The 12613-nt window shown below is 50.5% G+C and overlaps 1 protein-coding gene across 1 annotated transcript in view; it reads right to left on the bottom strand.

The window, feature by feature from the left end:
- Positions 1 to 1173, bottom strand: part of Runx1 (runt related transcription factor 1) — an 87575-nt gene extending 86402 nt beyond the window's left edge. Inside the window, exon 1 of the mRNA XM_026783749.1 lies at positions 456 to 1173. Within this exon, the coding sequence (XP_026639550.1) occupies positions 456 to 725 (270 nt within the window). The 5' untranslated portion in view covers positions 726 to 1173. The remainder of the gene's footprint in view (positions 1 to 455) is intronic.
- Positions 1174 to 12613: the final 11440 nt, after the last annotated feature.

Below are 12613 nucleotides of genomic sequence, written 5' to 3'. Positions count from 1 at the left end.
TCTCTCTCTCTCTCTCTCTCTCTCTCTCTCTCTCTCTCTCTCTCTCTCTCCTTCATTTGAGAATTTGAGAGACACAAAACTGTCTGAGCGTTCATCCGGAGGTCCGGGAAGCCTACGAATGAAGACGGATTTGTCCCCTCCAAGGTTTTAACTTTTCTTAGTTTATAGCAAAAGTAGATGGTAGATCTTCTGGGATTATCTTGACTTTAAAAAACAAACACCACCACCAATAACAAAACCCTCTTGGATGCCTCTGAGGCTGGCTAAGGTGGGTCCCTCCCAAGGGTCGCCAAGGCAACGCAGCATCCCCACATCCCAAACTCAGTGAGAAGGACCAGAGGCTTCCACAGGCAGCACAAGTCTGTAGATGCCACTTGGCCTCTGCCCTCTAGGTTCACTCCGAGCATTGGTCGGCCTTCTTCCAGCCTCCCACCACCCTCTCCAGGCCGGAGTACCTTGAAAGCGATGGGCAGGGTCTTGTTGCAGCGCCAGTGAGTGGGTAGCACGGAACAGAGGAAGTTGGGGCTGTCGGTGCGCACCAGCTCTCCCGGGTGGTCAGCTAGTACCTCTACCATGCTGCGGTCGCCGCTCCTCAGTTTGCTGGCCAGGGCGGCGCCGCCGTCCGGGGCGCCCAGCGGCAGCGCCTCGCTCATCTTGCCGGGGCTCAGCGCGGTGGAAGGCGGCGTGAAGCGGCGGCTCGTGCTGGCATCTACGGGGATACGCATCACAACAAGCCGATTGAGTAAGGACCCTGAAAACAGCTCCTACTAGGCGGCAACAAGGGATCGGATCTTCTTCAAGTAGCTCCCGGGAGATCAACATACAAGTTCAGGAACCTTTATTACTACCGGAGGGTGGTGGGAGAGGAGGGAGACTAAATTACCAAGAGTCCCGGACTGAGTTCTAGTTAGTCGGATCGGCCTCACCCAAACAGGGCTAACAACTGGCCGATTAGTGCATTAAAGAGTGGGCAACCAGAATCCAAAGACGGATGCCCAAAGAAGCCTCGCTTTCAGAGTTGAAGTTCAGTCTTTGGCTATCACAAACGGTCCCGGAGGCAAAATTCCCGAACACGTCCTAAAATATTTATGCGCAGAAAAACAACAATAACAACAAAATGACCAGCAAAAACTAGATTTGCAAGTCCCAGCAGGTAATTGCCTGTCAATTTGCTTTTCTTTCTTGCAGGTCAGTTTTGGTTAAAATCCCAACAAAATAAAAAAAAACTTAGGAGTGTCTTCCATACAGGGAGCCCCTCTTATCGAAAAAAACTCACTTCGGTTCTCAAAAGCAGGAGCTGCAACATTAAAAGATTGTGCTAGTAATGTATGTGCTCATATATATAAATATATACATATGATCTACTTCATAAAATATTTACAATTCAATCTGTAGAGAATTTAAACACAACAGAAATCCATTAATGTTGGCTGAAGTCTTTCTTTTTTTTTAAAGTAGCCTTGAAAATCAGCTTCAGTAGTTGATAGGCTGGGGTGGAATCACTTGTCGTTATTCTCTCAATAAATTCTGGACAAATGGTCAGTGCAGAAAATTTAGTTTTATAAAGAAATCTATCTAATCGGGAGGGGGAAAAAAAGACAAACTCGATGACGCTCAAGCTGGAGCTTCCCACATCTGAGGACTTGGGTTTGGGAACGTTGGTTAAGTTTGTGGCTGATCCTGTGGTTTGGTGGGAGTTGAGCCGAAGTTGGTTGGGTCACACAGGCAGACGCGCACTCGTCGGAAGCCAGCCACTGTCTACATTGGTTGAGTGAGTCAGCTCAGACTCTGGCAGTAGCAAGATGATCTTCCTCCAACGTCGCCCGGCGCTGGCTGGCTGGTTTTTCTGCTGGGGCGCACAAATACCCACGAGCAAGCGAGCACCGTGTAACCGCAGCAGGTGGAGCGGGCCGGGGAGGAAGCGCCGCAGACCAGGAGGCTCGAGTTACATGCGCTAGCGCTCACTCCCACGCACCCTGCCACGCACACGCAACTTCACGGCTCTCCTGGAACCCCGGAACACTTTCGTCCGCAGTTGTCAAAAGAAACAATCGGAGAAAAGTTCACAACCAGGAGAGACGTTGAAACATCCGACCCCAGAAGCCAGTTCATTCAAAAGTGAGAAAGGAAAAAATAAAATTAAAAGAAAAAAAAAAGAGAAAAGAAAAAGGAAAGGAAAATAAGGAGGTCCAACGCAGATCGAGGAGGAGCCGCAAAGGGGGACTTCGTTTCGTCCCCGGGAGCTCAGGATGGAAGTGGCAGCCGCAGGGCCGGGCAGCGTGGTGCCCTGGCTGGGTCCGGCCGCGGGGCGCCCGTCCTGCCCGCCCGCGCCCGCTGGCTCTATGAATGAGAGTGCCTGGAAATGAACGTGCTTTTACTGTAAGGCCGGCCGGAGGAATTCCATTCCCTCAGCTCGTTTGCATAGGGGCGAGCGGCGTCCAATCACAGGCCTTTCCGGTATCAGGCTGGGCGCGGCCCGCCGCCGCGCTCCTGGAATTGGCCCGCGCGCCCCCGCGCGCTACTGTACGCAGCCCTGGCCCGGACTCCGTGGCAGCCCCTACCGCCCTTTGCTCCGGCACCCACGCAGACCCACGCACGCACATGCACACGCTGCCATGCTTGTCCGAAGCCCGGGCCTGGGGTCGCAGCCACGCACGAGGCAGCCACGCTCTGGGTTGGGTTTTCAGAGCGCAGGGGCGCAACCGGCGGCCAAAGTCCCGGAGACCCTGAAACAGGAATCGAAAGGCCGGTCGGACTTGGGAACCATAAGCCGTGCCCGGAGAAGCCCGAGGCCTGGAGGCCAGCGGGAAGGAGACGCCCTGCGAGCCTTGGACTCCTAGCTGCCATCGCGAGGCTCTGGGGACCAGGGCGGGCGTCCCGGAACGGTCCCCAGCCAGCGGTGCACAGCAGTCCTTGGGCCAAGCCTCCCAGTCCCGGGAGGACAGGGTGGGATTCGGCCGCAAGAGGGCCGGAGAGTAGGTGGCCCGGTGGGAGAGGCTCTGAGCGCCTCCCCCGGCTTGAGCCGCTCAGGCGAAGTGGCACCGAGTTATTTAAATAGTATCAGTCGCTGCTTCGCAGCAGGAGTTTTGGGTTTTAAGCTTCCTCTCCTTGGTAGAGTTGCTTTATTTAGTGTCTTTTCTCTGAGGCTGGGCTGCGGCTTGATTACGCGGCGCGCCGAGTTCTGAGTGTGCGCAGCGGCTAAAGAGGAGTTACTTTTCTAACAACCAAGGCCTCAAAGAACCCTAGACTGCAAAGAAAGTTGAAAGCATCGGGGCGGGTGGGGGGCACCTCGATCGCCCGAGCCCTCATCCACCCTCCAGCTCCCGGGGAAAGTCGGAGCATTCCTCCAGACTCAGAGCCCACTCCTCTTGCGCTCCTGCGAACTGTGGGGGAACATCCTCCCCTCATCCCCCCGCGCCATGTCCGTCCCCGTGGCGCCGAGGGCATTTTCGCGGAGCTTTAAGGGTCTTGGTCCTGCCGCGCGAGCGGCCCACTGATGTCCCCAGCCGGTGCAGCTGGCCTGTGCCTTCCGTGGGTCCCTTAGTTCTCCTGGGCCAGGCTTCCTCCGGGACTTCTCACCACCCAGTCCATGGAACCCGTTACTCTCCACGTCTGACCGAACCCTTCACTTCCTTTCTGTGCTCGGGTCTCTGGCTGGTACCTGCGTGTGTCCTCCCTCCTCACGCATCCACGCGGCCTGGGATCAGCGGAGAAGGAAGAGGCCGTGGCTCAGAGGCCTGGTCTGGGCTTTAGGGCCGCTTCTCTTGCCCCAGGCGGGTGGAAGCTGGCGGCGTGGAACACTGGGCAGGCCTTTCGGGGACACGGCGGGGCTCAGAGCGGACGCCAGGGGGCAGCAGCGGCCCTTGTTCCGCGGCCTGGGAAGCAGAACTGGGCACGCCCGGCGGGAAGACCCTGAGGTGCGGGGTGGGGCGTGATTTTGGGGGACAAACGTTAACAAGTGGCCAGCAGAACACACCAGAGCGCCTCCATTGCTCAGAGGTGGTAGCCGGGTCAGCCTGCGTGGGAATCTTCCCCAGGGTCTCTTCCCTTTGAAAGTTTGCCTGAGTTCTCCAGGTGTGCAGCGAGCACCGGCAAAAGCGCAAGTGGCGTCGCATTCCCTAGCCTTCTGCACTTCCCCAAGTGGCTCCTCTTCAGTATCGTGCCGGCGCCGGCAAGCTCAGTATTTCCCATGGGTTTTCCGGGGGTCCCGAACTTTGGGAATACAAACATTCCCTGTGCTTTTCTTTTAAAATTATTCTTAAAGAAGTTCCACTGCAGGAGTCGACTCCCTAAATGTTTCCTAACACCCCACCTTGCCTGCGTGATGCTTGCTGTTGCAGTCTCTCACTACCCAGCAGCCCACGCTTGCTTGCCTGCCGGGGCCACCACTTTCTAGGGTCCAGACTTGGAGGTGCCGCCTCTACTGGAAAGTTTGTGGCCAGTGGAAGCTAGACTCCCCCCAAATGCATTTTCTAAGAAGCTACTTCAGATCTAGCGCTCCTGGGGCCACAGGCAGGCGCTTCCCCAGGGACAGACAGAGACAGGGATTGTGGCTGTGGCGGGGACAACAGAAGACCTTGACTCCGGGGAAAGAGTTCAATCTGGGTAATCCGTATTTCGAAAGGGTTAAAGGAGATGCGGCAGAGTCAGGCCTCCTGCTTCAAATCCCCAAACCCTGCCTGGGGTTTCGGGTTGTCTCCCAGGCAGAAGCCAAAGGTAGTACGTATTTAGAGTAACGCAGAACACAGGCACGGACTTTAGGTTTCAAGGTCAGGACAGCTGAGTTAATTAAGTTCGAACCCGACGACCCAGACACAGCAATGAAAACTTCCAAACCCGGCCTCGGGCATCCCTGGACCTGCGCAGGCTGTCACTGCGCCACTGGGCGCGCACGTGAAAACCAGAACCAAACCAAACCAGAACCCTCTCCTTACTGAGGAACAGCGATCTGCCAGCGCGCAACTGGGACACAACCTCCGGGCGCCAAGAATACTTAGGACAAAGATCTGCAGACCTGAAGCGGGAGACGGAAAGGAGGAATTCCTTCCCACCCAGAGCGCCCATTTCAGCGACAAGGAGCACTTCCCCAGCTTGCCTCACCGAGAGCTAAAGGACAGGCTTACAACTTTCACTTCCAGGCTTCCCCCTAGAGCGACACTAAAATTTACATGCTAAAAAAAGGCAAAGGACAGATTTGTTTAAACTGCTACTGTGTGACAGTCTAACAGGTTTGTTGCACGGGCAACTTTAAAGGTGTCTATAACAGGACTGAAAGTTCTAGAGCGAATCTCAAAAGTAGTATTTGGTTTAATGGGAAGCAACCATTTCAACGGAGAACAGAGCGGTTCTTTGACTTATTTTTTTTCTGTATCTTTGCGTGATTTGCTAACTGTAAGTGGTTGCAGAAAACCTAAGATTTTGCGTGTTTGCTCTAAAAAATCATCTTCAAAATAAGATGTACTTAACAACAATTTTCTTAAATACTTTATTGTCCAAATCAGATTCTAAACGTGCAATAGCTCTAAAGGGATAGTTATTATTATTTCTCTTCCCTTTCCCTCCCTCCTTTTCTTCCTCCCTCCCTCCCTCCTTTCTTCCCTGCCTCCCTCCTTCCCTTTCTTTCTCAGTTTGTTTGTTTGTTTGTTTGTTTTTAAATTAGAGAGCACCGTGTCTGTGCAGACTTGCTTGCCGCACTGATACTTGCACAGGCTTGGAGCAATTCTGGAGACTGGCAATCGATATAAACCCGCCACTTGTTGTCCACATAGTCTGGCTTCCACTCTGGAACTTCATTACCCTCTCCTCCCGCCTGAAGCACCTGTGGGGTTGGTTCACTTTCACTTCAGTTTGCTAAGAGGACCAAACAAACCCTTGAATTCTTGCACCACAAACTCTCAGGATGTTTCTGTGGGGTGCTGTGGAGAGTGTGGTACCCTTTAACTCTAACTTGGGAAACCCTTTGTGAACCTTACAAAGAGCAAAAAAGTCTCTTTCTTTTCCCCCCACAAAATTCAGGGTGCTTAGTAAACATTTTACCCTCATTAAAGTTTTGCATCACCACTGCTCTAGCAAATGTAATAAACTCTGTCATAACTGACAGAAGCCAAGCCATATTCTTTCAGAGAGTCATACAGTCATTTAATAACAGCAGAATGTGTAAATGGTGAACGCCATAGAGCTGAAGGTATCATTTAAGATTTCATTGGGGTATTTTATGTGGTATGACAGCTACAATATGGATAGCTCCTTTTAAGTATATTTGAATCAGCAAAAAGGCTTTAATTATTTGGCAAAATGATATCATAAATTATATATAGAAACACATCAATAGAAAATCATATATATACATATATGAATACATATATGACATTTAAAAGTATATTTTGGAACCTAACATACCATGAGCCTCTCTAGAAGGAATCACTGCATGTATGCACTCTGAAATAATAAAAATTAAGAAAATAAAAATGGTCCCAAGAATAAATTGAAAGTTACTGAATTTTTATTCTAATTACAATACATGCCACGTTTAGAAGCAGAATGGCTACTGAAATGTTTTTCCTATTTCATTGCTTACCGTGTTTTTTAGCATTGGGGATTTCATATCATGGTCCAAATAAATTCAGCATATTTGGAACAAAGATAAAATCGCAGTAAATCAGCAAATAGGCAAACTGTGATCTGTCTAGCATGCGGTTTTATGTGCTTTCTGCCTGTGCTGGATTCAAAATGCTGACTCTCCATGTCATAGACCCTCCCTTTTTCAGCTGTATGCATGAACACATGGGAATTATTTACTAAAGCTTTGGGGATGACTCAGAACTCCAGGTGAGATTAAAACCAAATCCCAGCTTAATAAAAAAAAATGTTTTAAAATCAGTAACATGGTGGAGGCTAAGCATAAGCGGTAAAAATCATTGAAAGCAATTGATTTCCTCAAAGCAAGTGTTTATCCGAATAAACAATTTGGAATACATTTAAAAAAAAAAAAAGAAGCAAGCTGGTGCTTCCGTGTTCCAACTGCTTCCCGCCAGTGAAAGGATCTCTCAGCAACATTCTCCCCTCTGGGGCCTCCCTGCCCTTAGCTGTTAGGAGAGCAGTTTGTTTACATTGAAACCATTTGTTCTTGAAATGACACAGCCTTAAATATTGTTGTGAATCATTATCATATGCTAATTTCCCAGGACGAAGCATTTCCTGCATCCTGCTGCATCTAGGGACAGGGAAGCCCACTGAGAAAGTCCTGAGCACCTGCTCTCTTTCCCTTGCTTATTTACACTTAGTGTGAGCTGGAAATTACCCCTTAGCCCTGCACACCGACAATGGTCAGCACCAAGTGACAAGAGGGGCAGATGTTACAAAGCCTTAGGATCTGAGAAGCCCTACTCTACAACAGTATAAAATGGTTTAGCAACAATGTTGCAAAGAACAGAGCTAATTATTACAGATTTCCAGACGCTGTTTAAATAAGCAGAAGGACAAGATCCCCACCTCCCTAGCCATATAATTCTGCCAAAGCAAAAAAAGAGCAAATAAAACAACAAGGCTTCCATAGGACTGTCCTCTAATGAAAGATTGAGTGACTTAAAAGTGTATGGCCTCCGAAGAGCATCCTTAAAATGATTTTAAAAGATCAGAGTTTACAAGTACATAAAATAGCTCTGTAATTTTTTTTAAACAGAGCAGGGGCGGAATAATTTGTACTAGTTATTATCGATAAGGTAAGAAATAACAAATGAAACTTGAAGTTAAAGCAAGCTCTGTTCTAACAGGCAAGGATTGGGCCCAAGAGATCCACACAGCAAGACCAACCAGGCCTGGTAGATTTATTCCAGAGACCTAGTGGAACCAACTTCTGGATGTTCTCATGAGGAAGGAGACACTTTCCCATGTCAGGCTGAGAAGCTGGGAAGGCAGGCTAGAAAGCAGCTGCTTGTGTATACACGCAATACTTCAACATTCCTAGAGAAAAGCCATAGTTCTCTTATTCTAACAACCAAGGCACAAGTGACTGTGTTTTGAGAGGTCTGTGTGTTATGGCTAAGAACTTCCTTAGCCTCTGTGACATCAGCCTTGAGAACAGAGGGAAGTCAGCTGACCTCAGGAAGAAGTGAGCTGATGTGCACAGATAAAGACAGACCTGAAGAACTGTGGAGGGATCTTCCAATTCTAGGAGCTAGGTAGGGGCTACCCTGGAGCCGGGAGAGAGCAGATGCTGTGTGCCCACCCTAGAGCAGGGAGAGAGGAGGGGCTGTGTGTCCACCCTAGAGCAGGGAGAGAGCAGATGCTGTGTGTCTACCCTGGAGACAGGAGAGTAGAGGCTGTGTGCCCACCCTGGAGCAGGGAGAGAGCAGATGCTGTGTGCCCACCCTGGAGCAGGGAGAGAGCAGATGCTGTGTGCCCACCCTGGAGCCGGGAGAGAGTAGATGCTGTGTGCCCACCCTGGAGCCAGGAGAGAGTAGAGGCTGTGTGCCCACACTGGAGACAGGAGAGAGTAGAGGCTGTGTGCCCACCCTGGAGCAGGAAGAGAGAGAGCAGGGGCTGTGTGCCTACCCTGGAGCAGGGAGAGAGAGAGCAGGGGGTGTGTGCCCACCCTGGAGCCGGGAGAGAGTAGATGCTGTGTGCCCACCCTGGATTTGAGAGAGAGCAGGGGCTGTGTGCCCACCCTGGAGCAGGGAGAGAGATCAGGGGCTGTGTGCCCACCCTGGAGCAGGGAGAGAGATCAGGGGCTGTGTGCCCACCCTGGAGCAGGGAGAGAGACCAGAGGCTGTGTGCCCACAAATGAGAGCTGAATAAGGCCGCTTTGTCTACCATGCTTTTCCTTCCTTTCTCACTGCATGCCTTCATACACCAGGCAATGATTATACAGTTGCCCAGGTTAATCCTTGGAATGCCACCATCACTCCCATTTTACAGACGAGAAGCTTCCCCTTTAGGAGCTTTGGAAACTTGCCTTTAAATATGAACACACATACATTCACACATATACATACTCATACTTGCATGCACACACACTCACACTCCAGCACACACACACAAACTCGCTCACACACACATGCATACACAAACATACATCTAGTGCACACATACACGCAGAGGCACACATGTACACATGAACACTCATACTTACACACATGCATAAACACATGTGAACGAGCTACACTTATGCACACATACAAACACACACTTGTACACACACGCACGTGCCCACAGGTATGGGTCAGCTATGTTTCTTCATAGGTACCATCTGTAGAGTGGGAAAAATTTAACTTTTATCATCTCATCTTTAACTTTTCTCCTATCTTCATTAGAAAATATTTCAGAAATTCTTCACTACCCAAATCTCAAACATCCTGTCCTGAAGTCTCTTCCTATCCAGAGAGTCTGAACAGGCAAGGACTATTTGGTTGAGAGGTTTAAAAATCCTTAATGGATTTTTAGCCTTTCCTGACCTCTAGTCTTTCCAAATGGCAACTCTGAGACTCCTCCAGAGTATGGAGCATTTGGTGTTCTTCCTTCCAGGCTTCCTGTAAGGGCCCCTATGTGTCAGCCAAGGCTCATGGGTGACGGAGAACACAGCTAAAAGGGTATCCTGGCTATCGACAAGCACAAGAGGCGAGTCCAGAGAACTCCAGGGAAGAGGCCTGGGAAGAAGGGGCCAGCACCACCAGGGGGCTCACAGGGGACTTTGTTCCTTATTCAGGTGATATGTGATTGGCTCTTAGAAGATGGGTGGGGCCTTAGACTTTCCAAACCCTAGAGGGAGCACCCAGGGAGGTGGGGAGAAGTTGGAAGAAGGTTGGGGGGGGGGATCACAAAAAGCAAAGGTAGGAACTGTGGATCCGTCATCGTGCCAATTCCATAAGAGACGGAGTGTAGGTTTGAGGTCAGCTACTGGAGGGTGGGGCAGCCCACACAACCGGAAATGACTGGACCTCAACATGAAGGCCGTGTGTTCTAGTAGAGCATGGAAGCTGGGGGAGCGATCTAAATATGTATTTCAGAAAAAGTAAACCCACTGAAAATGTATAAGTGACTGGGGGCACAGACATGGAGCCAGGAGTTACCTCAGCTGTAGGACAGGGAATCATGGCAATAGGAGTTAATATATGAGCAATGGAATAAGGGATGAAGGGAAAGGAAGGGAGCAGATTCGCCCCAGTTTCTGAGCTGGGCCCCAGGATTTAGCTTTGGGTGTTTGAGTTAGGATCACACAAGCAGTAATACAATGTCTAAGGTAGCTTCCCAAGGCCCAGAGAACATGCACAAAGGATAAGCAGGTCAAGTAAGCAGTGGGCGGGGCTAAGACAAGGGGCGGAGCTAGCAAGAGGAAGCTGAAGGAGGTCTTAGACACCGCGGGAATACAGGCATTTACACAAGAACATTGCATCCCATAGGTCCCAGAGTGGCCATGAGGATGAGGATCAAAAGACGACACTGAGTGTCACCTACAGGGAGAAGCCCATGATCGTGAGGGAGGGACCACAGAAGCAGAGCAGCAAGCATAGGGATAAATGTCACTCAGGGAAGGGAGGCGGGGCTTGGGATGAAGAGAAGGAAGTTGGTGGGATGGCAGGAGAGAATGTGTGTGTGTGTGTGTGTGTGTGTGTGTGTGTGTGAGAGAGAGAGAGAGAGAGAGAGAGAGAGAGAGAGAGAGAGAGAGAGAGAGAGAGAGCACATAGGAGAAAACCCACACTTGCCCTGTGTTTCCTGCACAGCAAGCCAGCCTTTGCTGCTCTCTCTTTCACGGTAGCTACTCCCGGTCCCTGGATTTGAACCTGTGGACTTACCTTTGGTTTCGCTCCTTTTGTGGCCATGTCCTCCTCTGCGTCATTTTGCTGTGCTTGTTACAATTTCTCTCCCCACCCTATCTCAACTGCTAGTGCTCCAGAGCTCATCCTCTGCCCTCTTGTCTAATTTCTTGCAGACATCCCCTGAAGAGGGGTTCCCACAGCATCTCCAGAGGAGCCCTTCTCACGGGCTCCTGCTCACCTTTTCTGTCTGCACCCCCTGGACCCACTGTGAGCTCTTTAGCTCAACCCCACAGGACTAACAGTGCCCCTCCAGGCCTCGTCATGGGGGGATTCGTCAGGTCTCTTGCTCAGGCTAGCGTGTCTCTCATGGATCACCCACACACTTCATCATGATCTCCTTGCCTTCCACCTGACCTTTGAACTATACTTGGTGTCTGGGCTGTGATGGAGGGTGGGGCTGCTGAGAGGCCACCTTCCCCTGGCTTCAGGTTTCTACGCGGAACAACATTCCTCAGGGTGCAGTCGCTGGCCCCTTTCCACACCCACATCCATCCTTCACCGTGAAAGATTCAATTACCTAGCCAGCAACTCAGGAAGCAGACGTGAGATATATGGGAGAGTCCTAAAACAGACCCCGAGATTATCTATTCCAGTAACAAGTGGTGTGAGCTGTCTACGGAACATGGAAGACAGGGATTTTCACATGGAGTGAAGGCTGTTAGTTGGCTGCTTTTGAGCCGGCCAGCAGAGATTATCCTAGTAGGTACAATGGAGACTTAAAAATGGCTGAGGTTTTTCTTGGCCCGCTACTGGAGTGAAGCCAGCCATCACTGTGGGAGTTGAAGAAGGCTATGTGTAAGAGTAAGAGAGCCTCGCTCTGGCACTCAGGCAGCAAGGAAGCAGGGCCTGTCCTCTCCAAGCTTGTGGAATTGCATTCTACCAGTCACCTGCATCACCTGCATCACCTGCATCAGATGCATGACCTCGGAGGGACATTGCCCCCTAAAGCCTCACAGTAAGGCTTAGCTTAGCCAACCTTTTGCTGGAGAACCCAGGGAGACAAGTGTTCTTGTGGTACTGTGAGCTAATAACTGGGTGTTCATTAAACCTTGGCTTTTAAACTTGTGCCTTGACAGCAATGGGCAGCGAGCACACTGACCTGCAGTTCTCTGGGCAGGCTGGGGAGCTATAACCTGTGCTCTGGCGAGTAAGTGAACCCACTTCTGGGCACCAGCAGTGGGAAGCCCCGCACCAAACTACATTTTCCAAAGAGTAAGCCAGTGGTAAGCTGGCTGTTTTGATTCTCCAAGCTTTGTCTGCCACACAGTTGGTTCTGAGTCCCTGGGAGTGGGAATCTTTTATTGAGACCCCCCAAAGCCACCACACAATAGCATTCTCTCCTCGGTCATTCTGCATGCACACGTGACCCCTGCATGTCTGGACACCTTGCCAGAGAAACTGTCTAACTCACATTTGAATTTTTTGGCACCACTGCACAAGCTAAATGTTCTGGGAAGCCCAAGGGCTCTCATCAGCTAGAGATTCTGACATAGCACCTCCGGGGAGAGACCGGAGACTTCATTTCCAGCAGGCTGCCAGTGACGTCACTGTGGCCTGTGGTCCAAGACCCACATACCCAGAATTGACAAGGAAGCTGTTGCCTTTTGACAGACAACTGAAATGGTTTGTTTTTGTTTGTTTGCTTGTTTGTTTTCTCTGTGTAACAGCCCTATCTGTCCTTGGGAGGCAGAAGTAAGCATATCTCTGAAGTTGAGGCTAGTATGGTCTACACGGTCCAGGCTCTCTCTCTCTCTCTCTGTCTCTCTCTCTCTCTGTCTCTCTCTCTCTCTGTCTCTCTC

This window comes from Microtus ochrogaster, chromosome 2 (assembly GCF_000317375.1).
Source record: "Microtus ochrogaster isolate Prairie Vole_2 chromosome 2, MicOch1.0, whole genome shotgun sequence".
NCBI lineage: Eukaryota > Metazoa > Chordata > Mammalia > Rodentia > Cricetidae > Microtus > Microtus ochrogaster.
The sequence above is the reverse complement of the archived record's forward strand: the minus strand, read 5'-3'. Positions and strand labels throughout refer to the sequence as shown.